Source organism: Pelophylax lessonae (assembly GCF_965119305.1).
Source record: "Pelophylax lessonae genome assembly, chromosome: 6".
NCBI classification, from domain to species: domain Eukaryota; kingdom Metazoa; phylum Chordata; class Amphibia; order Anura; family Ranidae; genus Pelophylax; species Pelophylax lessonae.
In genome coordinates, this window is record NC_138773.1 from 179,168,955 (window position 1) to 179,194,482 (window position 25,528).

The 25,528-nt window shown below is 44.6% G+C and overlaps 1 protein-coding gene across 1 annotated transcript in view; it reads left to right on the top strand.

Moving 5' to 3' along the window:
* The first annotated feature begins 5,203 nt into the window (after nt 1-5,203).
* LOC309557966 (MOB-like protein phocein) overlaps nt 5,204-25,528 on the top strand; it is a 38,617-nt gene continuing 18,292 nt past the window's right edge. The window contains exons 1-4 of the mRNA XM_082260854.1: nt 5,204-5,344; nt 10,153-10,215; nt 17,901-18,001; nt 23,112-23,154. Of these exons, the coding sequence (XP_082116980.1) occupies nt 5,285-5,344; nt 10,153-10,215; nt 17,901-18,001; nt 23,112-23,154 (267 nt within the window). The 5' untranslated portion in view covers nt 5,204-5,284. The remainder of the gene's footprint in view (nt 5,345-10,152; nt 10,216-17,900; nt 18,002-23,111; nt 23,155-25,528) is intronic.

Consider the following 25,528-nt stretch of genomic DNA (forward strand, 5'->3'; position numbering starts at 1 on the left):
ACTAACATTTTTGACACTTTTGGGGGTACCAGTGACATTACTACAGTAATCAGTGCTATAAATATGCACTGTTACTGTAAAAATGACACTGGCAGGGAAGGGGTTAACTTTATTAGTGATCAAGGGGTTAAGTGTGTCCCTAGGGGCGTAATTCTAACTGTCAAGGGGCGTGGCTTGTGATGTAATCACAGAGACATACGATCCTACATAGCAGGATCATATAGTCTCTGCAGTTACACCAGGGAGAATGACAGGAGGCTTTGTTTACATCAGCCTCCTGCCTTTCTCCCTCTCCAGCGGGAGATCGCGAGTGGCCGGCGGACATCGGAGCCACCGGTCACACGCACGGGGATGGCCATGAACGAGCGGAGGCGGGAGCGCGCTCCCTACAGGCTCCAGGGCAAGCGACGTAGTACTACGTCGGTTTGCCCAGGAGAGGCTGACTGCCTCAGTAAATATACTGTGGGAGGTCGGCAAGTGGTTAAAGGGTGCCTTGACTATAAAAAGGTTGAGAAACACTGACTGTAAACAATGCAGAGTTCTGTCCGGTCAGCGGGAATGTACTGGATTTTATTTCCCTGCGAAGCAGGGAATAAAATACAGCACATCCCTCAGTGAAAGCAGAACACAGTACACACCAAAACACTGGTTAGGCACACATTTAACCCTTTATGTGCCTTAGATTTTTAACCCCTTTCCAGGCGGTGTCAGTACAGTGACAGTGCATATTTTTAACTGCATTAGTGTTACTGGTTCCCACAAAGTGTCCATGTCAAACTGTCCGCTGCAATATCATAGTCCCGCTATAAATCACTGATCACCGCCATTAGTATTTTTAAAAAACATAAATAAATACAAATTCCAGTATACAGTGCCTTGCGAAAGTATTCGGCCCCCTTGAACTTTGCGACCTTTTGCCACATTTCAGGCTTCAAACATAAAGTTATAAAACTGTCATTTTTTGTGAAGAATCAACAAGTGGGACACAATCATGAAGTGGAACAAAATTTATTGGATATTTCAAACTTTGTTAACAAATAAAAAAACTGAAAAATTGGGCGTGCAAAATGATTCAGCCCCCTTAAGTTAATACTTTGTAGCGCCACCTTTTGCTGCGATTACAGCTGAAAGTCACTTGGGGTATGTCTCTATCAGTTTTGCGCATCGAGAGACTGAAATTTTTGCCCATTCCTCCTTGCAAAACAGCTCGAGCTCAGTGAGGTTGGATGGAGAGCGTTTGTGAACAGCAGTTTTCAGTTCTTTCCACAGATTCTCGATTGGATTCAGGTCTGGACTTTGACTTGGCCATTCTAACACCTGGATATGTTTATTTGTGAACCATTCCATTGTAGATTTTGCTTTATGTTTTGGATCATTGTCTTGTTGGAAGACAAATCTGGTAAGTGACCCTGTACACATATATGTTTGTGATAAGCTTAACAAATGTACAAGATTAAAGTAATCATCACGTGCAGGGCCGGCGCCAGCATAAAGCTGCACAGCCACCCTAGGGTGCCAGGATAGAAGGGGCGGTAAAATGAACCTTCCCCTGTGCAGACAAAAATCCTTGCACTGCTCCTGATCTCCATCCAGCGATGTGCCTGAGAGCAGAGGCTTTCTCCTGCCTCATTGAGGGGGCTGGGTCACGCTTTGTGTGCCTTATGGGCACACAGAGCGGGGCTGAGGATCCAGCAGGCACGAGTGCCCCCATAGTAAGCTGCTTGTTATGGGGACACTTGGAGAAGAGGAGAAACCAGGAGCACTGGTAGGGTACCCAAGAAAAAGAGGATCGGAGCAGTTCTGTCCAAAACCATTACACAGAGCAGGTAAGTATAACGTTTTTTATTTAAAAAAAAAAAAAGTACCTAGTATCACCTTAAATCAGCTGCTTTCATTGGAATGCCCCCTTAAAGTGGGTGCCCCCATCAGAGTGTCCTCTTCAATCAGGTGTCAGCCTATTGGACTGGCTCAGAGATGATTGGCTGCATTCTCAGAGACATGAGGAGGGGGAGACGCACAGTCTCCAGCCCAGCCTGGCTTCACAGCACAGGATATAAATGTATGATATGTAGCCACCTCTAGTCTGGACAGTGTGCTAGTGTGTAGAAGTTAGAGTAGGAAACTTGGTTTAGCTGAGAGTCAGGCCTAGGTTGAATCTGGGTCAGGGTTGAGTGACTTGGGGAGGCTGGATTACTCAGCAAGCAGCATCTCTGGTGCCTCCCCCTGTTTTTGGAAACCTTGGAGAAGCTTCCAGATGTAGTTGGTGGAGGCTAGGAGGAGCTGTTTGGCATATTTATGAGGTCCTCGACCAATCCCCAGCAAAATTAGGCTTAAAGGGGTTAGGCTACTCAATAACAGGCATGAGTCATGCCAGCAGGGGGGAAGTCAGTTAGAAGATGGAGTGCTGAGGAAGCCCCCTAGTCTGGAGGGGGGGGGGGTCAACCTCGGACCTGCTGGCACAGCCCCACTGCATGGGAAAATAAATGTTTTTCTTTACAATATCTTCCTCGTAGTGGACACTTTTAGTGACAGAAATAAATAAATGTATCCAAAACCATGATATCTCCATGATATCCCTTCGAAAACATGGTATCAGACATGGATATGGTGCCAGCCCTGGACCAGTGAGGACTTTGAAATAAAAGATATATAGTGGCGCAAGCAAAAGGGAATGTTAAAAATAAATAATGTCCATAAGGCAGTCTTGGAGGCTATCCTTGTTGTCCATATGAAAGATGGGGTACAGTCTCTGGACTCAGGGCCAGTATGGGGGGGGGGGAATAGAAGCAATCTTCAAACTTAATAAATACAGAGAAACAGGTGCCTCTGAGTAAAGCTGGATCCACACTATACAACTTTTGTGGTTAGATTTCCTTTAGATTTAAGCCCTGTACACACGCACAGATTGTTGGCCGTAAATTGTCGGCCAACGTCCGATCGGCCGATTGTAGGCTTGTTAGTATGATGCTTCCGACAACCAACTGCGACTTTTCGGCCGAAAAAAATCTGGTGTGCATGCTATTAAATTTTTGTTGGCCAACAACAGAACGGCCGATTGTTCCTCAGTCAGTACAGATTTCGGCAGACAAAAATCAGATGAGCAAGACTGGGCATGCTCAGAAAAGAAAAAACACAGGGAAAGTCAACCATCACATGACATCACTTCTGAAGTTGGTTTTTGTTGGCCAACAAAAGTCCGGTGCAAGTCTAGAGCACATTTCAACCAACAAACACTGGACAAAAGACGGCCGATCGGTCGGCCAACAATCTGTGCGTGTGTACAGGGCTTTACCCTCAACTATGTAGTGCAAGGGCCTGCCTGATTGCATACAAATTAAAAGTGTTTAGGTCTGACCTCATATTATATGGTTTTGGTGAATCTAAAGGAAAAAATCTAAAGACAATTGTATAGTGTGTATGGCCCATTAGACTATTAAAGGTTTAATTGTAGGATGCAATAAAAATTGACATATAAGTGGGTACAGGTGCATAAGTGGTCTAGTGTCCTGGGTCTGCCTCGTGGGTCAAAATATGCCACTCGTCCCGTGGTCCTGTCCAGCAGGAAGTGTTGTTGACGTGCAGGGATGAATTTGAGGGCTGGACCACAAGATGAGCCGCAGCGTCTGCTGTGTATAAGTCACCGGCGTGCTCGGGACTCGTTTCAGAGCATGCACACTATGGTAAAATATAGTGAATAGTGACGTCACGCCCATGTGATCTAAGAGGCGCGGCCTGGGGGTGGATGGATGTCTGGGAATGGCAGCATGCCTCGGTGTAGAAGTCTCAGTGATTTCCCCTCATCCACCAATCAGATGGCGGGACAGGTTGGAGGTGAGGTTTGGCGGCTGTAGGCAGAACGAGCAGAGAGCTCCCTTAAGTTCACCTTAGGAAATGTAAAGTCCTCACTGGAATAAAAACAGAAACAGGTGCCTCTGAGTAAGACTGTGAAAGGTTTAATTGCAGGATACAATAAAAACTTACATAGAAGTGGCTACAGGTGCATAGGTGATCCGGGGTCTGAATGGGGCCACCTCGTGGGTCAAAAGATGCCGCTCGTCCCGTGGTCCTGTCCAGCAGGAAGTGTTGTTGACATGGAGGGATGAATCTGAGGGCTGCGCCGCAGCGTCTGCCGTGTATGAGTCACCATGGTAAACTACCAGTGCACGCAGAGCTTGAAAAAGGAGCGCGCTCGGGTAGTTTACCACATGCTCCGAAACGCGTCGTGAGCACGCCGGTGACTCATACACAGCAGACACTGCGGCTCATCTTGTGGTCCAGCCCTCAAATTCATCCCTGCATGTAAACAACACTTCCTGCTGGACAGGACCACGGGAAGAGTGGCATCTTTTGACCCAAGAGGCGGCCCCATGCAGACCCCTGATCCAGTGCTGTATTCTGGCCTAGGCCAACAAGGCCCAGGCCTAGGGCGGCACTTTGCAGGGGGGGCAGCAAAAAAAATATTTCATTATTTGTATAATGACTATGGGCCTCCTATTTATTATACAAATAAGTGAAATAATCCTATAATTACAATCAGTGGCAGCAAACACAAGTCCAAATATCTTAAAAGAGTAATCTTACTATTCCAGTGACATAAGGCTGTACTAATGGGCACTGATAAGGCTGCACTGGTGGCCACTGATGGGGCTGCACTGGTGACCACTGATGAGGCCACACAGATATGCTGCACTGATGGGCAGTAAAGAGGTGGCACTGATGAGGCTGAACTTATGGAAACTGATGAAGCTACACTGATGGGCACTGATAGACTGTGGTTATGTTCTGTGGTTTACAGATGACAGGGTGGGTCACAAACAGGAAGGGGTGTGGCCTTTACAGGAAGGGGTGTGTCATATTTAAATTAGGGGGTGCACAAGTTTAGTCAGGCCTAGGGCAGCACAAAACCTAAATACTCCACTGCCCTGATCACCTATGCACCTGTACCCACTTACTTCTATGTAAGTTTTTATTGTATCCTGCAATTAAACCTTTTACAGACTTACTCAGAGGCGCCTGTTTCCGTTTTTATTCCAGTGAGGACTTTACATCTCCTAAGGTGGAGATGGGAGCTCTCTGCTCGTTCTGCCCACAGCCGCTAAACTTCACCTCCAACCTATCCCGCCATCTGATTGGTAGATGAAGGGAAACCACTGAGACTCTCCTACACTCGAGGAGGCACGCTGCCATTCCCAGACATCCATCCACCCCAGGCCGCGCCCCTTAGATCACATGGGCGTGACGTCACTATTCCCCGGACCTCCGCATTCTGTCTGTAGTGTCTACCATGGTAATGGCGGAAGGCACCGCTGTACTGAGAAGAAATAGGCCGGGCACCAAAGCTCAGGTAATGACACCGGGACAGCGGGCTACGTGGACGGTTGAGTGCGGAGTAGGAAGGCTCAGTCCGCCGGCTATAGAGAGCGGGTGAGGGCGCTTAGCCTACATTGTAGAGCTGTGTCGGTCAGGGTTACGCGGCTGTATGTGGTGTGAGGAGGAAGGACTGTGGAGGGGAGAGGGCTGACAGAGGAGTGTACACTCCCTGCCCGGGGAAGGAAGGATGGCGGGGCTCAGCTCTGGGAATGGGCTCAGTGTTCAGGACATCGCTCTTCCAGTTCCACCAGCTGCGTGCTCGTTCTCGTACTGGCCGTGCGCGCTCCCTCACCCAGCACTGAGTGACAGCTGAACATCCTGTGGACCTCGCAGCTGTCCGTCTACGTCAGGGGTCTCCAAACTTCGGCCTTCCAGTCAGTCAGGAACTACAATTCCCGTAATGCCTAGTCATGTCTGTGAATGTCAGAGTTTTGCAATGCCTCATGGGAAGTGTAGTTCCACAACAGCTGGAGGGCCCTAGTTTGGAGATCCCTAGTCTAGCCATGTCAATGGGTGGAGGTTCAGGAACAGGAATTCCATGTTACCCTAATAAAGAAAACATGTACTGTGGAAGATGTACCCAAAAAGCAGACAGAACACAAAGGGCTATTCACTAGTAATGTCTGTGGAGCCTCTGGAGGTGAGCTTTTTCCTCATCACCGGCTTCCCATGCCTTGTTCTGCACTGTGTGAAGGGGATGTTCAATCAGAATATCGCTACCTATCCGATTCTGCAACGGGAAGTGACGTTCGCACGAGAACAACTTACTGCGCCTGCGCCATGCGTTCCAACATGGCCACTAGGCATTCCAATGGGTTTCCTAATGCGACAGAACACGAAGAAGCAGTGGACATATTCTTACACCTGCGCAAGTCTGGAATTTTACATTTATTTTAGCAGTAAACTCACCTTATCCACTTAAGCCCCGGAAGATTTTACCCCCTTCCTGACCAGGGCCTATTTTGCGATTCGGCACTGCGTGACTTTAACGGACAATTGCGACGCTGTACCTAAACAGATTTGACGTCCTTTTTTTTTCCACAAACAGAGCTTTCTTTTGGTGGTATTTGATCACCTGTGCGTTTTTTACTTTTTGCGCTATAAACAAAAAAAGAGCAACAATTTTGCAAAAATAACAATATTTTTTACATTTTTTTATATGAAATTCCCCCACAAAAAAAATGTAAAAATCAAAATTTTTTAACATTTTTGGCCAATTTGTTTTCTGCTACATATGTTTGGTAAAAAAATTGCAAAAAGCGTATTTTGATTGGTTTGCGCAAAAGTTATTGCGTTTACTAAATAAGGGAAATATTTATGTCATTTTTATTTATTTATTTTTTTTTTAACGAGTAATGGCGGCGATCTGCAATTTATTTATTTTTTTTGCTGCGACATTGCGGCGGACAGATCGGACCCTTGACTGACATTTTTGACACTTTTGGGGGTACCAGTGACATTACTACAGTAATCAGTGCTATACATATGCACTGTTACTGTAAAAATGACACTGGCAGGGAAGGGGTTAACTTTATTTGGAAAGGAGGGGTTAAGTGTGTCCCTAGGGGCGTGCTTTTTACTGTGATTGGATGTGGCTTGTGATGTAACAGCAGAGATCTACGGTCCTACATAGCAGGACCGTATGATCTGTGCTGTTACACAGGGGAGAATGACAGGCGGCTTTGTTTACATTAGCCGCCTGCCTTTCTCCCGGTGTAACCGACGATCGCGAGTGACCGGCGGACATCGGGTCCGCCGGTCACACGCGCGGGGGGGCTGGCTAGCGCCGTAGTACTACGTCACTTTGCCTGTGAGGGGCTGACTGCCGACATAGATAGACGTTAGGCAGTCGGCAAGTGGTTATATACTGAATCACAGTATTTTGTATTATTATTGTATTCTAGTAAGTATACCGAGAAACCTGCAGGTAGAAGGTGAGGACGACCATCTTGGTACACCCCGCACTGCTCAGTGACAAACTGATTATAAAGTGAAATAGACTATTTCACTCAGTTGTGGTGAAATAGTCTATTTCAGTATATAAAGAGAGTTTACTGCTAAAATGTAAAATTCAAGACTTGCGTGGGTGTAAGAAGATGTCCGCCGCTGCTTCGTGTTCTGTCACATTAGGAAACCTATTGGAACGCATAGCGGCTGTGTTGGAATCCATGGCACATGTGCAGTAAGTTGTTCTCGTCTGAACGTCACTTCTGGTTGCAGAATCTGATGGGTAGTGGTATTCTAATAGAACAGGGGCCATCTTGGTAGAGGCACTTTTTTTATTTATTTTTTTCTCTCTCTCTGACTGGTGGGGTAGCGATCAAAAAGCAGCAGGAGAGGTGGAGGAAGCACAGATTCACTGAATGGATAAAGGGGAAGCAGGGAGATACTTACACTGCAGGTCCTCAGATACAGCTTCACCTCCAGCTGTGAGAACCGTGATCAGCACAGCAGTTACATGTCCAAACTTCACAAGGCAAGCTGCCAGAGCCTAAGGCTGGCCATACATGATCCAATTTTATCGGTGGCCGATATGCACTTTCCCCGATATATCGGAATCGGCCTTTGGATTTACCGATATTGCCGATATTTCAGGAAAGTGCTTGTACCGGATTGATGCCTGCAGCTAGAGGCATCACCCCAGTACTGGCGTCCATAACCAACGGTCAGCTGTCTTGTAATGACAACCGATGCGGCTGAGAAGCCGCTCTTCTGTCATTCCAAGGAGCGGGAGGGGACGCCCCCCCCTCCCTCCTGCCGCCTTCCGTGGCTCCCGTCCCACCAAGAGACCCGGGCATCTTACCTGCAGGGCCGCCAAAGAGAAGACACCGCATTCGGCTCTGACCGGGTCTCCATTTTTTTTAATTTGGCAGCGCCGAGTACCCGGGTACTGGCGGTGCTGAATTTAAAAAACTTACAGCATTCAAAACAGCCAAAATTGGCGTTTTGAATGCTTTTAAGTGCAGAGGAGGGGTTTGGGGTCTTTTAGATACCCAGATCCCTCCACCACGGTACCTGTAGACATTAAATTTTAACTTTTTTTTTTAATGTTCGAAAATAGCGTCCGATACCGATATCCGTTGACCAAAATATCGGTATTGGCGTTAAAAAAACGATATCGGTCGATCAATAATGTGTATATACACAGTATATCACAAAAGTGAGTAAACCCCTCACATGTTTGCGTCCCCCTCAACAAGAAGGTGCACAGGTTTGTGGCAGAGTCATGGTATCCGCTAGAAGTTGCCACAGAAGCGCTAGTGGCCCCATAAGGCCATTATCGTCTGATTTACGCTTTCCCTCCTCTCAAGCTTCTGCCAAGACTCTTGCGAAGGATCGAGGCAGAAGGAATTCCGGTCATTCTAGTGGTCCTGGATTGGCCTCGCCAGTCCTGGTATGCTGTACTGGTGCGGCTGGTCGCCGACACCCCTTGGAGACTACCTCTCAGGTAAGATCTGCTGTCCCAGGGGTCAATCTTCTACCCTGCTTTACAGTCATTGGCTTTGACAGTATTTCCTGATGGCAGAGGCCTCTTTTAGTAGGATACTATGCCCTGCCGCTCAGATGGTTCAAGAATGGTTTGAGGAACACAGCAATGAGTTCAAAGTGTCGACTTGGCCTCCATATTCTCCAGATCTCAGTCAGTTGAGCATCTGTGGGATGTGCTGGAAAAAACAAGTCTGATCCATGGAGGCCCTACCTTACCACTTACAGCACATAAAAGATCTGCTACTGATGGTTTGGTGCCAGATACTACAGCATACCTTCAGAGGTCTAGTGGCGTCCATGCCGTGACGGATCAAGGCTATTTTGGATGTAAGGGGGGGGGTCTACTGAATGTTGGGTGGTCATAAAGTTTTGGCTTATCAGTGTATATTAGATATATACAGTACTTTAACTCAGGATGGGGTCACATTAAGCCTGAACTCTAGTACGATACAAAAGATTTAGATTAAAGAGGTTGTAAACCCCTTTTGTTTAAATTTTCCTATAGGTAAGCCTACATTAAGGCATACCTATAGGTGCTATAAATATCTCCTAAACTTGCACCGTTTAGGAGATATTTACAGTGCATGCAGCCGATGGCGTCATCGGCGCATGCACTCTGAAGAAACAGCCACCTGTGCCGTTCCTTCAGATCCCAGTGCCGTAAACGGCGGCTCCCGTGCGCATGCGCGGGAGTGATGTAATCGCGCCCCCGGCCAATCAGATGGCCGGAGGACGAGATCCAGGAAGCAGGACGGCTGGACATGTTGGCCGTCCTGTCGGCACTGAGTGGGCTTCGTTTTTAGGTAAGTACTTCATAATGAGCTAGTATGCGATGCATACTAGCTCATTATTCCTTTGTCTTTACAAGTTGTTTTTTTTTTTTTTTTTACATTTTTTTAAACGGGTTTACTTCCTCTTTAAGCAGATCTGTAATCAATACATCATTAATTTTATTAATTTTTATATGTAAACAGTGTAAGTACCTGAATTTGACTATTACGCCCTGATGTGACTTCTTGGGATTTCTGATCTTGACAACATCTCTCACCTCCAGCCCCTATCACCATATAACCATAAATATAATGAATATAGACCTCCTTTGAATAGTGTGGTCTTTCCAGTGCGGTGTCCTAGTATTGAAAAAAGCCAGCAGGGGTTTAAATCTGAAAAATCTGACCTGTCAGTGAGGTTATCTGTTGTGTGGAGTTGACATTCATGCTGAAATTTGTTTTACGTAATATGAAATATGGTATATAGCTTCTATAGTATTCATTTTTTATTGTTTTTTTACAGGATTTTTACAACTGGCCTGATGAATCCTTTGAAGAGATGGACAGTACTTTGGCTGTACAGCAGGTAATATAATAACTCATGTAGGGGAATGTGTCTGTGGGTTTGCTTGGGAGCTATTTTTGTGAAAGGCCTAAAAAAAAGAAAAGCCACAAGTAAATATACTGCTGCTCAGGGCCCAAAACCATACAATGCTGTATTGACAGCTGTTTATGGTGTGCTTACCTGGAATTCTCACAAAGAAACAGTGTATATAAAGGTGTACGTTTATTAAACTGAGGAGTTTTATCCGCAGTTTTCAGAGGAAAATGATTCCCTCTGCAGCCTGTTTAAAAAAGCTGAGAACTTCTGTTCACAGAGAGAGAACAGAGAAGTTTTTCCTCTGAAAACAACTGAGATCTGAGTAGAAGGGGGTGGGCTGCCTGTAATCTTCTGATATTTTAGATTACATTGCAGCTGAGTTTAAAACGTGAATCCGAAGTTAAAAAGAACATCTAATTAGATGAAAATAATTACCATTATGCACACAGATAAGGAACAATCTCTCTATGTACACTATTAGAGCCGCACGATTCTGGATAAAATTAGAATCACTATTTTTTGCTTAGAATAAAGATCACGATTTCCTCACGATTCTCAGCGTAACCACATCTTTTACATTATACAAAACATGGGGCTAACTTTACAGTTTAGTTTTTTTGAAATTCATTAAAGTGTATTTTTTTCCAAAAAAACTGAGTTTGAAAGACTTCAGTGCAAATACAGTGTGACATAAAATATTGCAGCAATCACCATTTTATTCTCTAGGCTCTCTGCCAAAAAAAAAAAAAAAAAAAATATATATATATATATATATATATATATATAATATGTTTGGGGGTTCGAAGTAATTTTCTAGCAATAAATACTGATTTTAACTTGTAAACAACAAGTGATAGGCTTAGTGCCGGTTCACACTACTCCGACTTGTCAGGCGACTTGGTCACCTGACAAGTCGTGCTCAATTCTGTGCAATGGGAACCGTTCTAATAGGAGCGACTCAAGTCGCTTCGACTTAGAAAAAGGTTCCTGCACTATTTTTGGCCGAAGTCGGAGCGACTTGCATTGACTTCCATTATGTGACGTCGGTGCACGGCGACTTGTTCAAGTCGCCCCTAAGTCGTCGCCATAGTGTGAACCGACTATTAGGTTAAACTGGAAGTACCTTCTAAAAGGATATGATACATTATAAAACATCGTGTTTAATGTCGGTTCACACTATGGCGATCCGACTTTTTTTAATGATTATTCATGAAGCTCTATACAATATATTACCATAAGTATTGGGACACCTGCCTTTACATGCACATGAACTTTAACCACTTGCCAACCGCCCCACGCAGATTTACTGCGGCAGGGCGGCTCGGCTGCGCATAATTGTGTAGATCTACGTGATTATGTGCATGTGGTCTCGGCGGCATGATTAGACACAGCGGGAGCCAGACCACGGAAAGAGCAGGCGTGATCGACGCCAGCCTCCCGCAATCTTCAGGGAAACTGGAAGGAGAGCCGCCTGCCTATGTAAACAAAGCAGGCGGCTCTCCTGTCAGACAGGCACAATGAGATCCTGTGTCTCAGCTAGGCTGAAACACCGATCTCTGTGTGCCTGTCACAGAGCCTCCCCCTACAGTTAGCACAATTTAGGAGCACACTTAACCCCTTGATCACCCCCAGTATTAACCCCTTCCCTGCCAGTGGCATTTATACCGTAACTGCATATTATTTAGTACTGATCACTGTATTGGTGTCACTGGTCCCCAAAAAGTGCCACTTAGTGTCAGATTTGTCCAGTGCAATGTTGCAGTCTAGCTAAAAATCGCTGATCGCCTCCATTACTAATGAAAACAAAAAAAAAGTCCAAAAATCTATCTCATAGTTTTTAAATGCTATAACTTTTGCGCGAACCTATTATTATACGCTTTTTGGGATTTCTTTGACCAAAAATATGTATCAGAATACAAATTGGCCTAAACTGATAGAAACATTTTGATTTTTTTATTGGGATTGGTTTTTTTTTGTTTTTTTTTATAGTGCAAAATCTAAAAAAACGCAAAGGTGATCAAATACCACCAAAAGAAAGCTCTATTTGTGGGGAAAAAAAGGACATCAATTGTATTTGGTTACAGCTTCGCACGACCGTGCAATTGTTAGGTAAAGCAATGCAGTTTCGAATTGCAAAAAATGGCCTGGTCATTAAGGGGGTAAAACCTTCCAGGGCTGAAGTGGTTAATGGCATCCCAATCTTAGTCCATAGAGTTCAAAATTGAGTTGGCCCACCCTTTACAGCTATAACAGCTTCAACTCTTCTGGGAAGGCTGTCCACAAGGTTTAGGAATGTGTCTATGGGAATGTTTGACCATTCTTCCAAAACCGCATTTGTGAGGGCAGGCACTGATGTTGGACGAGAAGGCCTGGCTCGCAGTCTCCACTCTAATCCCAAAGGTGTTCTATCGGGTTGAGGTCAGGACTCTGTGCAGGCCAATCAAGTTCCTCGATTCCAAAGTCGCTCATCCATGTCTTTATGGACCTTGCTTTGTGCACTGGTTCAAATCAATTGGTGGAGGGGGGATTATGGTGTGGGGTTGTTTTTTCAGGGGTTGGACTTGGCCCCTTTGTTCCAGTGAAGGGAACTCCCAAGGCGTTAGCATACAAAGACATTTTAAACAATTTAATGCTCCCAACTGTGTGGGAACTGTTTGGTAATGGCCCCTTCCTGTTCCAACATGACTGCACACCAGTGCAAAAAAAAGGTCCATAAAGACATGGATGAGCGAGTTTGGGGTGGAGGAATTTGACTGGCCTGCACAGAGTCCTGAACTCAACCCGATAGAACACCTTTGGGATTAATTAGAGTGGAGACTGCAAGCCAGGCCTTCTCGTCCAACATCAGTGCCTGACCTTTACAAATGTGCTTCTGGAAGCATGGTTAGACATTCCCATATACACTCCTAAGCCTTGTAGACAGCCTTCCCAGAAGAGCTGACACTGTTATAGCTGCAAAGGGTGGGCAAACTCCATTATAAACCCTACGGACTAAAACTGGGATGCTATTAAAGTTCATGTTCGTGTAAAGGCAGGCGTTCCAAAACTCTCGGTAATATAGCGTGTGTGTGTGTGTGTGTATATAATGTATATAGATATATATATATATAATCTCGCAAAAGTGAGTACACCCCTCACATTTTTTTAAATATTTTATTGTATCTTTACATGTGACAACACTGAAGAAATGACACTTTGCTACAATGTAAAGTAGTGAGTGCACAGCTTGTATAACAGTGTAAATCTGCTGCCCCCTCCAAAATAACTCAACACACAGCCATTAATGTCTAAACCACTGGCAACAAAAGTGAGTACACCCCTAAGTCAAAATGTCCAAATTGGCCCCAATTAGCCATTTTTCCCTCCCCGGTGTCATGTGACTCGTTAGTGTTACAAGGGCTCAGGTGTGAATGGGGAGCAGGTGTGTTAAATTTGGTGTTATCGCTCTCTCATACTGGTCACTGGAAGAGTTCAACATGGCAAAGAACTCTCTGAGGATCTGAAAAAAGGAATTCTATATAAAGATGACCTAGGCTATAAGAAGATTGCCAAGACCCTGAAACTGAGCTCCAGTATGGTGGCCAAGATTATACAGCGGTTTACCAGGATAAGTTCCACTCAGAACAGGCCTCCCCATGGTCAACCAAAGCAGTTGAGTACACGTGCTCAGCGTCATATCCAGAGGTTGTCTTTGGGAAATAGACATATGAGTGCTTCCAGCAAATTGTTCTGCATGGCTGTCGTCTCAGAAAGAATCCTCTTCTAAAGATGATGAACAAAACCCGCAAACAGTTTGCTGAAGACAAGCCAACTAAGGATATAGATTATTGGAACCATGTCCTGTGGTCTGATGAGACAAAGATAAACTTATTTGGTTCAGATGGTGTCAAGCGTGTGTGGCGACAAGCAGCTGAGAAGTACAAAGACAAGTTTGTCTTTCCTACAGTCAAGGATGGTGGTGGGAGTGTCATGGTCTGGGGCTGCATGAGTGCTGGGAACCGGGGAGCACCGGAGAGCTACAGTTCATTGAGGGAACCATGGATGCGAACATTTACTGTCATACTGAAGCAGAGCATGATCTCCTCTCTTTGGAGACTGGACTGCAGGGCAGTATTCCAATATAACGACCCCAAACACACCTCAAAGATGACCACTGCCTTGCTAAAGAAGCTGAGGGTAAAGGTGATGGACTGGCTAAGCATGTCTACAGACCCAAACCCTATTCAGCATCTGTGGGGCATCCTCAACTGGGAGGTGGAGGAGCGCAAGGTTAACATCCACCAGCTGCGAGATGTTGTCTTGGAGGAGTAGAAGAGGACTGCAGTGGCAACCTGTGAAGCTCTGGTGATCTCCATGCCAAAGAGGGTTAAGGCAGTGCTGGAAAATAATGGTGGCCACAAAAAATATTGACACTTTGGGCCCAATTTGGACATTTCCACTTAGGGGTGTACTCACTTTGGTTGCCAGCGGTTTAGACATTAATGGCTGTGTGTTGAGTTATTTTGAGGTAAATATTTACAAAAATGTGAGGGGTGTACTCACTTCTGTGAGATACTGTATGTATGTGTATATATATATATATATATATGTGTGTGTGTGTGTTTGTGTGTATGTGTATATATAAATATTTTTTTTTTTTTTTAAACCCACTGGTGCAGATATGTAGGAAGCAAGAAGTCTTATTCCTCTAATCGCACCAGCTTCTCTCCCAAACTCTCCACCTCTGAGCTGGAGTATCTGGAATGAGATATTTCAGAGTAACGGCCAATGAGATCTTCGGATCTCACTTTTTAAGACTGTCCATTTAAGACAGAACGGTTGGGTGCTGTGATGAGCAGCTCAAAACATGAGCTCACGGCTTTTCTCTATTTTATAAACGGACATCATAGTCTGATCAGCATGTTAAAAAAAAAAAAAAAAAAAAAAAGTGTGTAGGCTGGCAGATTCTGAACAAGAGGGGAATAAATACAATTCTTGGTCTCCCGAATAAAAGCAAGAAGCATTTTTGGTTCAAACAGCGGCTCCAACAAACAATCTTCCTACCGTACAGATACTATTCTAAGGGCCTTTTCACACAGGCAGGTGCGATTTTAACCATTCGGAGGTGCATAGACAGCCACTTCAAAATGAGAGGGCTGTTTTGACGCAGTGCACCTTAAAAGTAAGGTGTGTTAACTTGATGGAAAAATGTGAACTCTTTCACCCAGAGCAAGGAGAATTTCCCCAGATTGAAATGTTGTATAGGCCTTTAGCTTTTAAAGTTGAATATTATTAGCTTGAAAAAATATTTCACTCCTGTTTATTATACCAATATTTTTGTCATTATTGTTTGTGAGAACTCGCATCAAGTGTATAGCATTTAAGGACACCGCCACTCGCTTGCCTTCTTTTTAAGGGCTTTTCTTGCCCATTTTAATTAAAAGGAAGTTCAGAAAACCCCTTGCCGGGGTTTTCAACATTTCTTCTTCTTTAACCTAAACAAAATGTATCCCTTCTGGCTTGTACTTGCAGCACTGCTGCTCTGGCCTTACACTTCAGGCCCTTGTCTATCTCCCACAGACTATTCACTGACCAACTTGGTGCACACAGCTAGCAGCCTTTTGCTGTACTGACTCCCACGTGGACCCTTCCTGACTCCTGGGCCTGACCTTATGTCTGCCGGGGTGGAGCCCAGAACCATGGTGCGGTGACCACTAAAAGCCCAGAACACACCTGACCAATTAGTATGCTGGCTATTCTGAATACCTCGACCCAGGATTGGAGATTTCATCCTACCCGGATCACTAATGCCTCTTTTCCACTGAGCGGATCGGTTCGGGTCGGTACGGTATGCTATTTTGAGTGTTTCCATTATGAAAGTGGCCCATAAAATCGAACCAAACCGCACCATTCCTGGTCCTCCTCCAGATGTAGGGCCATAGGAAATGGTACGGTATGGTTAGGGCAGAGCTACTGGCGTCATATGATACCTTCCACTGATTGGCGGACAGGAAAACTTCAATGCTCACGTCAAATGAAAAGCTCAGTCCAGATAATAGTCCAGACTTGCAGTGGAAACGCTCCCCTGAGTAGGCCGGACCATTATAACCCTTCCAAACTGTACCAACCCGAACCATTCCAATCAGTGGAAACGAGGCATTAGAAATCTCCAGGCTCCAGGTCCCAAAACGGACTTTAGAAAACAATGAGGAAACTTAAAAGCCAGTTTCCTCTGCTTTAGGCAAACCCCCTGGAGCCCCTCAACCCGCCTGGTTGAGAATTCTGGGTTAAAATCGCTTTCTAGACTCTAAGACTCCATACACACCTGAGCATATAGTTTTCAGGTGCTTTTTAGGCATGTTTTTTTTTTTTTTTTTTTTTTTTTTTTTTTTTTTTTGGGGCGTTTTCAGGGCATTTTTTGTAGATGTTTGGAGGCAGGCATTGACATCTGACCAAAAACACTTTTTTGAGCTTCAGGCATTTTGCTTCAGGCAACAAAAGCCTTTGAAATTAATGGGAATTGCTTGTTGGGTGTTTTGGAACTTCATAGATGAGCATTTTACGAGCTGAAAAACACTCAGGTGTGAACAGGGCCTAAAGCCTAGTACACACGATCAGAAAATCAAATGAAAAATACAGCTTTCGAAGCGAACATACGATAATCTAAATGTTGGTACACAGCTTTTGAGACTCGATCATGACAGTTCATCCAAAATTATCCGAAGGGACAAACACGAAAATGTTCTTTTAATCAGAACCGTATTCTTCCGAAAATACAATAACATTACATCTTTGATCTGAGACTAGCTTGCAAAAAAGATGATCATTCCTAACAGCACACAGGGCTTATACAAGCATAAGCATTTTATATGCCTAGTGTAATTTCCCTCTGATTTCCTGTGCCCAGGGAGTCGCATGCCACGCACAGCTTATCATAAAAGTGAATGGCTTAACATGGCCATGTTTACCCGCGCGTGCGTGTCTGACTTATTTTCTGAGCACTGAACTAAACATTTCATTACATGCTTTGCCTACTTAGCTCACTTCTTCGGTTTTGCTATTCTGGAAAATAGTCTATTTTCAGAACTGACTTAAAAAAAAAAAATGCCCTGATATTGGTTAAATAGGTTAGAATAAATCTATACTCCTGATAGAAAGGGAGACCACTGAACATAATGTGTTTTTCACATTAATGGATAATTTCACTTGGGTCGTTACTCCTGTGCATGATACAGCCATCCATAGGAGTACAGTAGTGAAGTTGCCCTTTAAATTACATAGCAGTATTTGACAGCGTACAAAAATATTCAAAGACCCTAACATAACCTCCAAGCCTGTGAGCTGCTGCTCTTTATTGCTTTTTCTCAGACTAAAATGTAAGCAAAATACTCTCTACCAACTCCAGCAGAAAAAACACAACGCCCTTTTGCAAATCACATACAGATGCTAGTCCCCTTACTTTTTTTTTTCGCAAGTGCTTACGAGCAGGTTCCTAAGGCCCCTTTCACACGATCTGACCAATCAGGTCAGCCTGTTCGTTTTTCAGGCACACCTGATTGGGCCACTCTGTCCTCTATGGAGAGGCGGATGTCAGCGGACACCCTGCTGGCATCCGATCCGACAAGATCCGCTGAAAACAGATGGATGGCGATACGTGGTAAAATGCTAATTTTTCAAATATTTGTTTGCAGTACATCCAGCAAAACATAAGAACTGATTGTTCAAACATTGATCGAATTCTAGAGCCCCCTGAAGGTCAAGATGAAGGAGTGTGGAAGTATGAACATCTTCGGTATGTGGTACATTTCTTATCATGAAAGTTGACATTTATGTCTTTTGGGAAAACCTGTACATTGTATAATTACTGCGAGGCAGGATTTATAGAAACAACAATCCACTGCAGTTTTGAAACCAGTAGTGCTTGGTTAATTTATTTGGGTAGTAACTGTTATTCTGTTTAGTACCATGCTTACACTCAGAGTTTGCTCTGTCAAATTACTAGAAGGCCCCTTTCACACTTGTATGACTTTAAAATCGGACCAAAGTAGTGACTACTTTGAAGTCGCTGCGACTTAAAGTTGCACAGATATGTATGGTACTCATTGGAAATCATGGGGTACAACTTGTCATGCGACTGCAGTCACAGGGCAAGTCGCACAAGTGTAAAATGCACCTTTATAGTACACCTCTTGGTAACTGAAACTCCTAAACTGACTTCAGGACAACATACAGTACATACATTGAAGACCTTGAAGACTACCACTGTGTGAGTCATCTGATTTCGATACACTTCTTGTACACTGAATTATTATAGAGCACCTGGCAAGAAAATGAGCTAAGGACCTTTTAAGGCAGGTGGGGTTGCAGTGCGGCTCCCCTGCGTCCAGTCACTTAGTACTACGTGACTGGAGTGCATGTGAGCTGGACCCGTGCTCCCACTGTGTTTAGACACAGCAGGAGGTGGGCCGCAGGAGGAGAGGCGGCGATTGCCGCCTTCCTCCCCCGATCGTCCAGGAAACGGAGAGAAGACCTGTCTGCTTATGTAAACAAAGCAGGCGGATCTTCTGTGAGACAGGCAGGGACAGATCATCAGTTTCAGGTTAAGCTGAAACTGCGATCTGTCTGTGCCTGTGACAGAACCCCCCACAGACACACAGTAAGCATATAGGCATACATTAACCCCTTTGATCACCCACAGGGTTAGCCCCTTCCCTGCCAGTGGCATTATTACAGTAACAGTGCATATTTTTAACACTGATTACTGTAGTAATGTCACTGGTACCCCCAAAAGTGTAAAAAATGTCAGTTAGGGGTCCGATCTGTCCACCGCAATGTCACAGTCCCGCAAAAAATCGCAGAGCACCGCCATTACTAGTAAAAAAAAAAAAAACACAATAAGAATGACCTTAATCTTTCCTGTAGTTAGTAGACGTGATAACTTTTGCGCAAACCAATCAAAATACGCTTATTGCGATTTTTTTTTTTTACCAAAAATATGAATCGGAAAACAAATTTGCCTAAAATGTTAAAAAAAAATGTATTTTTTAATATTTTTTTGGGGGGAATGTCCTATAGCAGAATGTGAAAATATTGTTTTTTTTTTCACAATTGTCTCTATTTTTTTGTTTATAGCGCAAAAAATTAAAATTGCACAGGTGATCAAATACCACCAAAATAAAGCTCTATTTTTGGGGAAAAAAGGACGTAAATTTCGTTTGGGTACAGCGTCGCACGGCCGTGCAATTGTCCATTAAAGCAACGCAGTGCCGAATCGCAAAATAGGGCCTGGTCAGGAAGGGGGTAAAACCTTTCGGGGCTGAAGTGGTTATAAAGATTAAATGTTTAGGCATCAGTAACCCCACTCACCCACCCCCCTTTCCCCATATACTTATCTGAGCTCTCATTCAATCCAGCTTGGTGCATGTCTGCAGCTCTTCTCTCCTCTCAAATCCTGGTCTCGCAGGCTTTGCTGAGACAGCCATTGGCTCCTGCTGCTGTCAATCAAAGGCAGTGTTGAGGGAGCGACAACCAGGAGCACTGGCAGGAGACACGAGAAAAGGAGCTTTGGGACCGCTCTGTGCTATTCCTTTTCACAGAGCAGGTACAGTGGATATAAAAAGTCTGCACACATCTGTTAAAATGTCAGGTTTCTGTGATTTAAAAAAATGAGACAAAGATAAATAATTTCAGAACTTTTTCCATCTTTAATTTGACCTATAAACTGTACAATTCAGTTGAACAAAGACCTGAAATCTTTTAGGGGGGGAAGTAAAACTAAAAACTTAAGTGTGCACACCCTTACTGGCGATGTAGCTGTGTGTAGAATTAAGTAATCACATTCAGACTCATGTTAAGCAGTTCCAGACCGCCCGCCGCAGCCCCTCCTGCTCGAACCGACGTAGGACTACGTCGGTCGCGCGTGTGGTACTGGGGGCCGAGCGTGCGCCCCGGCGGCATGCTCCCGATCCCGCTAAGCAGCGGGGATGCCGATGCAAGGGGCTGGCGGCACCGATTGCCACCGGCCAACACGCGATCGCTCCCTGCTTAGAGAGACGAACGGTCAGCTGTTGTAAACACAGCCGACCGTTCTTCTCTCTGAAATGATCACAGAGCGTCTGTGATCCTTCTATATAAGATCACAGGTCTCTATGGTCATTTCACAAGCCCCTCCCCCCACAGTTAGTAAACACTCCCCTAGGCTTACATTTAACCCTTTAATCACCCATTAGGTTAACCCCTTCCCTGCCAGTGTAACAGTAACAGTGCATATTTTTAGCACTGATTACTGTAGTAATGTCACTGGTCCCCCCCAAAAGTGGCAAAAAGGTCAACTAGGGGTCTGATCTGTCCGCCGCAATGTCGCAGTCCCGCTAAAAATCGCTGATCGCGGCCATTACTAGTAAAAAATAAATAAATAAATAAAATGACATAAATCTTTCCCCTAGTTTGTAGACGCGATAACTTTTGCCCAAACCAATCAAAATACGCTTATTGCGATTGATGGATTGATTTAATTTTGTTTAACAAAAATATGTAGCAGAATACAAATTGGCCTAAATGGATGAAAAAATTTGATTTTTAAAGTTTTTTTTTTTTTTTTGGGGAATTATATAGTAGAAAGTGAAAAATGTATATATATATATTTTTTTTCAGAATTGTCGCTCTTCTTTTTTTGTTTATAGCGCAAAAAATCAAAATCGCATAGGTGATTAAATGCCACCAAAAGAAAGCTCTATTTGTGGGGAAAAAAGGACATCAATTTTATTTTGGTACAGCGTGGCATGACTGTGCAATTTTCCGTTAAAGTAACGCTGTGCCAAATCGCAAAAAAAGGCCTGGTTATTCAGGGGGCAAATCTTCCAGTCCAAAACTCATTAAGGAGTCAGTACACACCCGCTATAATTTAACACTTTTTGCTGCCAGGCCCTGTGCTCCACTTTTTAACTTTGTGGGCCAGGGCACTTTTGCAATTGTTTTCCTCTGCTTTTTTATTTTTCCTATACAGCTTTCAGTTTTTCAAAGTTCGTAAAAGACCCCTCCTCCCCAATCATCTCCATATATTTTCTGAAAGCACATGAACAGTAGAATACAAATGGTGCCACTGATTTTTAGGGCACAATGATATTTGGGCAAATGTTTATCAAAACAATATTTTTGCTAAAAATGCACTAAAATCATTATTGGCAGATAAAAACACAGCACATTTTACAAAATTCCTGCTAAATATAAAAGCTAACCTGTACTGAGTTAATAAATACCCACTATTTGTAAATTTTAGATTGCGCCTTTCACCAAAATGGTGAAAATCGAACATAAGCAAAAATGGAAATATCCAAATTTCTCAATAAAACTAGAGTTTTTCATGGTTTTCTTACAGCTTTCAGAGTTTAAGACCCCCAAACCATATATTTTCTGCACATGACCTGTAGAATAAAAAGGTGCTACTGATTTAAACGCCCTGGGATATTTGCGCAAATGTTTATCAAAACTATAAATTCGGTAAAAATTCTCTAAATTCATTTTTAGCATATATAAACGCAGCAAATTTCACAAAATTCCTACTCAACATAAAAGCTTAATCTGTATTGAGTTAATGAATAACAAAGATTTGTAAATTTTTAATTGCACCTTTTTGCGACATGGTGAAAACTGAACGTACACAAAATTGTATACAATCAAATTTCTCAAAAAATCTGGAGGTTTCCATTTTCCACTTTCAGGGTTTTTAAAAGATCCCCCAAACTATACATTTTCTGAAATCAAAGGGCCAGTAAAATAAATAGAAGGTGCTACTGATTTTTAAGTGAAGTGACCATGAGCTTATAGCAGGAGGAGAAATGAGGTCCATACAGCATACGGACCTGGCCAGCTGCAAGCAGTGCTGTAGGTCCGTACACCATACAGACCTGGCAGTGAAAGGGTTAAAGTGCCTCTGATTAACCCCAAATAAAGTTCAGCTGTTCTAGTAGGTCTTTCCTGATATTTTCTTAGTCGTAACCTACAGCAAAAGCCATGGTCTGCAGAGGGCTTCCAAATCATCAGAGGGGATCTCATTGTTAAAAGGTATCGGTCAGGATAAGGATACAAAAGAAATTTCAAAGCATTAGATATAGCATGGAACACAGTGAAAACGGTCATCATCAAGTGGAGAAAATATGGCACAACAGTGACATTACCAAGAAAAAGAAAGAAAACTGGTCAGAGAAGTTGCCAAATCAACAAAGGAATGGCTTCACCAGAAGAAGCTTAAGGTTTTGGAATGGCCCAGCCAGAGTCCAGACCTAAATCTGATTAAGAATCTGTGGGGTGATCTGAAGAGGGTTGTGCACAGGATATTCCCTCACAATCTGACAGATTTGGAGTGTTTTTGCAAAGAAGAGTGAGCAAATATTGCCAGGTCGAGATGTGCCATGTTGAAGACTTATACCCTAAAAGACTGAGTGCAGTAATAAAATCAAAAGGTGCTTCAACAAAGTATTAGTTTAAGAGTGTGCACACTTATGCAACCAAAATATATTTTTTTTTTTTACTTCCATCCACCTAAAAGATTTCAGTTTGTTGTTCAGTTTATAGGTCGCATTAAAGGTAGAAAAAGTTCTGAAATGATTTATCTCATTTTTTTACATCACAAAAACCTGACATTTTAACAGGGGTGTGTAGACTTTTTATGTCCACTGTAAATATAAACCGGTTTGTTATTTTGTTACTTTTTTATCTGATTGTAACAATCCAAAGTAGAACTCCAGTCAGTCCTTTGTTTGGATAGGGTGAGCATTGGGAGACTTTAATTTTTTTTATTTTTTTTATTTAGTTATTTTTTAAGCAGTTTGTATTTTCAATTGTGAGATTTCAAATCCCTTCTTGTCTTTATATAGTTTATTAATTCATGTTCATCTTTTTAGGCAATTCTGTCTTGAACTCAATGGACTTGCTGTTAAACTCCAGGTAATGTATTGTCCTCTTTAGCAACTGCAAAAAATATGTGAGTTCTGTGAGGCACTGGCTGGCAGGATTTTGGATGGTGAACAAGTGTCACTTAGATTTCTAATCCACACATGGTGAGGGGCTCCAGGTTTGGTGTTTGCTAGCCTGTTGTGAAAGAAGAAAACGTCTTGTTTTTTCAGAATCTTAATATGTTTTGTTCTGGGGCCTGGAGGCTTTGTAAAACTTTAGGTAGGTAGGCTAAAGTCTCCATTATTCATAGGTCCACATCTTACCTGGTAGCCAGACCTCATTATTACTCTCAGCTGCCCACATGCCTATTATATCTGAGATGAATGATGCTAGAGGATCACTCTCTCTGCTGTGAGTACCTGTTGCTAGGTGGAAAGGCAGAGTGCTGAAAGAACGCTAAAAAAAGGTATATGTGCTGTCTGTTTTACAGGGCCGATCCTAGGGTCACAGGCGCCTGGGTGCAGAAATTTTTCTGGCGCCCCCACGTGGGCGTAGTCATCTTACTAACTCCTCCCCTTTACAAATGTTTCTATGGCAATGGCTCAAACACAGAGATGCTCCCCTAAGATGTCTTCCTTACGGCGGGACACTCCCACGATCTCTTAACAATAAACAAATTACAGTAAGAGAAGCAGAGTACTCTAATGGGAACTGGAGGGGGATGTATCTAATGGACACAGAGAGGGCATCTGTTAGAGAGTCTGTTAGACAGAGCCCCCAAACAGGAGATGGTAAGAGACTGCAGACTTGATACAAGAGATCAATGCATCAATGCAGACTGATCAGTGCCCACCAAATGCAGCCTCATCAGTGCCCACCAAATGCAGCCTACCAGTGCCCACCAAATGCAGCCTACCAGTGCCCACCAAATGCAGCTTACCAGTGCCCACCAAATGCAGCCTACCAGTGCCCACCAAATGCAGCCTACCAGTGCCCACCAAATGCAGCCTACCAGTGCCCACCAAATGCAGCCTACCAGTGCCCACCAAATGCAGCCTACCAGTGCCAACCAAATGCAGCCTACCAGTGCCAACCAAATGCAGCCTACCAGTGCCCACCAAATGCAGCCTACCAGTGCCCACCAAATGCAGCCTACCAGTGCCCACCAAATGCAGCCTACCAGTGCCCACCAAATGCAGCCTACCAGTGCCCACCAAATGCAGCCTACCAGTGCCCACCAAATGCAGCCTACCAGTGCCCACCAAATGCAGCCTACCAGTGCCCACCAAATGCAGCCTACCAGTGCCCACCAAATGCAGCCTACCAGTGCCCACCAAATGCAGCCTACCAGTGCCCACCAAATGCAGCCTTATCAGTGCCCACCAAATGGACATGGTACAGGGGGAGATGGTTAGAGGCTGTGGACATGGTACAGGGGTGAGATGGTTAGAGGCTGCGGACACGGTACAGGGGGAGATGGTTAGAGGCTGTGGACATGGTACAGGGGGAGATGGTTAGAGGCTGTGGACATGGTACAGGGGGGAGATTGTTAGAGGCTGTGGACATGGTACAGGGGGAGATGGTTAGAGGCTGCGGACATGGTACAGGGGGGGGAGATGTCTGAGGCTGCGGACATGGTACAGGGGGGGGGGGATGTCTGAGGCTGCGGACATGGTACAGGGGGGGGGGATGTCTGAGGCTGCGGACATGGTACAGTGGGGGAGATGTCTGAGGCTGCGGGCATGGTACAGGGGGGGAGATGTCTGAGGCTGCAGACATGGTACAGGGGGGAGATGTCTGAGGCTGCGGACATGGTACAGGGGGGAGATGTCTGAGGCTGCGGACATGGTACAGGGGGGAGATGTCTGAGGCTGCGTGCATGGTACAGGGGGGAGATGTCTGAGGCTGCGGGCATGGTACAGGGGGGAGATGTCTGAGGCTGTGGACATGGAACAGGGGGGAGATATCTGAGGCTGCGGACATGGTACAGGGGAGGGGGTAGATGTCTGAGGCTGCGGACATGGTACAGTGGGGGAGATGTCTGACGCTGCGGGCATGGTATAGTGGGGGAGATGTCTGAGGCTGCGGGCATGGTACAGGGGGGAGATGTCTGAGGCTGCGGGCATGGTACAGGGGGGAGATGTCTGAGGCTGCGGGCATGGTACAGGGGGGAGATGTCTGAGGCTGCGGACATGGTACAGGGGGGAGATGTCTGAGGCTGCGGGCATGGTACAGGGGGGAGATGTCTGAGGCTGCGGGCATGGTACAGGGGGGAGATGTCTGAGGCTGCGGGCATGGTACAGGGGGGGGATGTCTGAGGCTGCGGGCATGGTACAGGGGGGAGATGTCTGAGGCTGTGGGCATGGAACATTGGGGAGATATCTGAGGCTGCGGACATGGTACAGGGGGAGACGTCTGAGGCTGC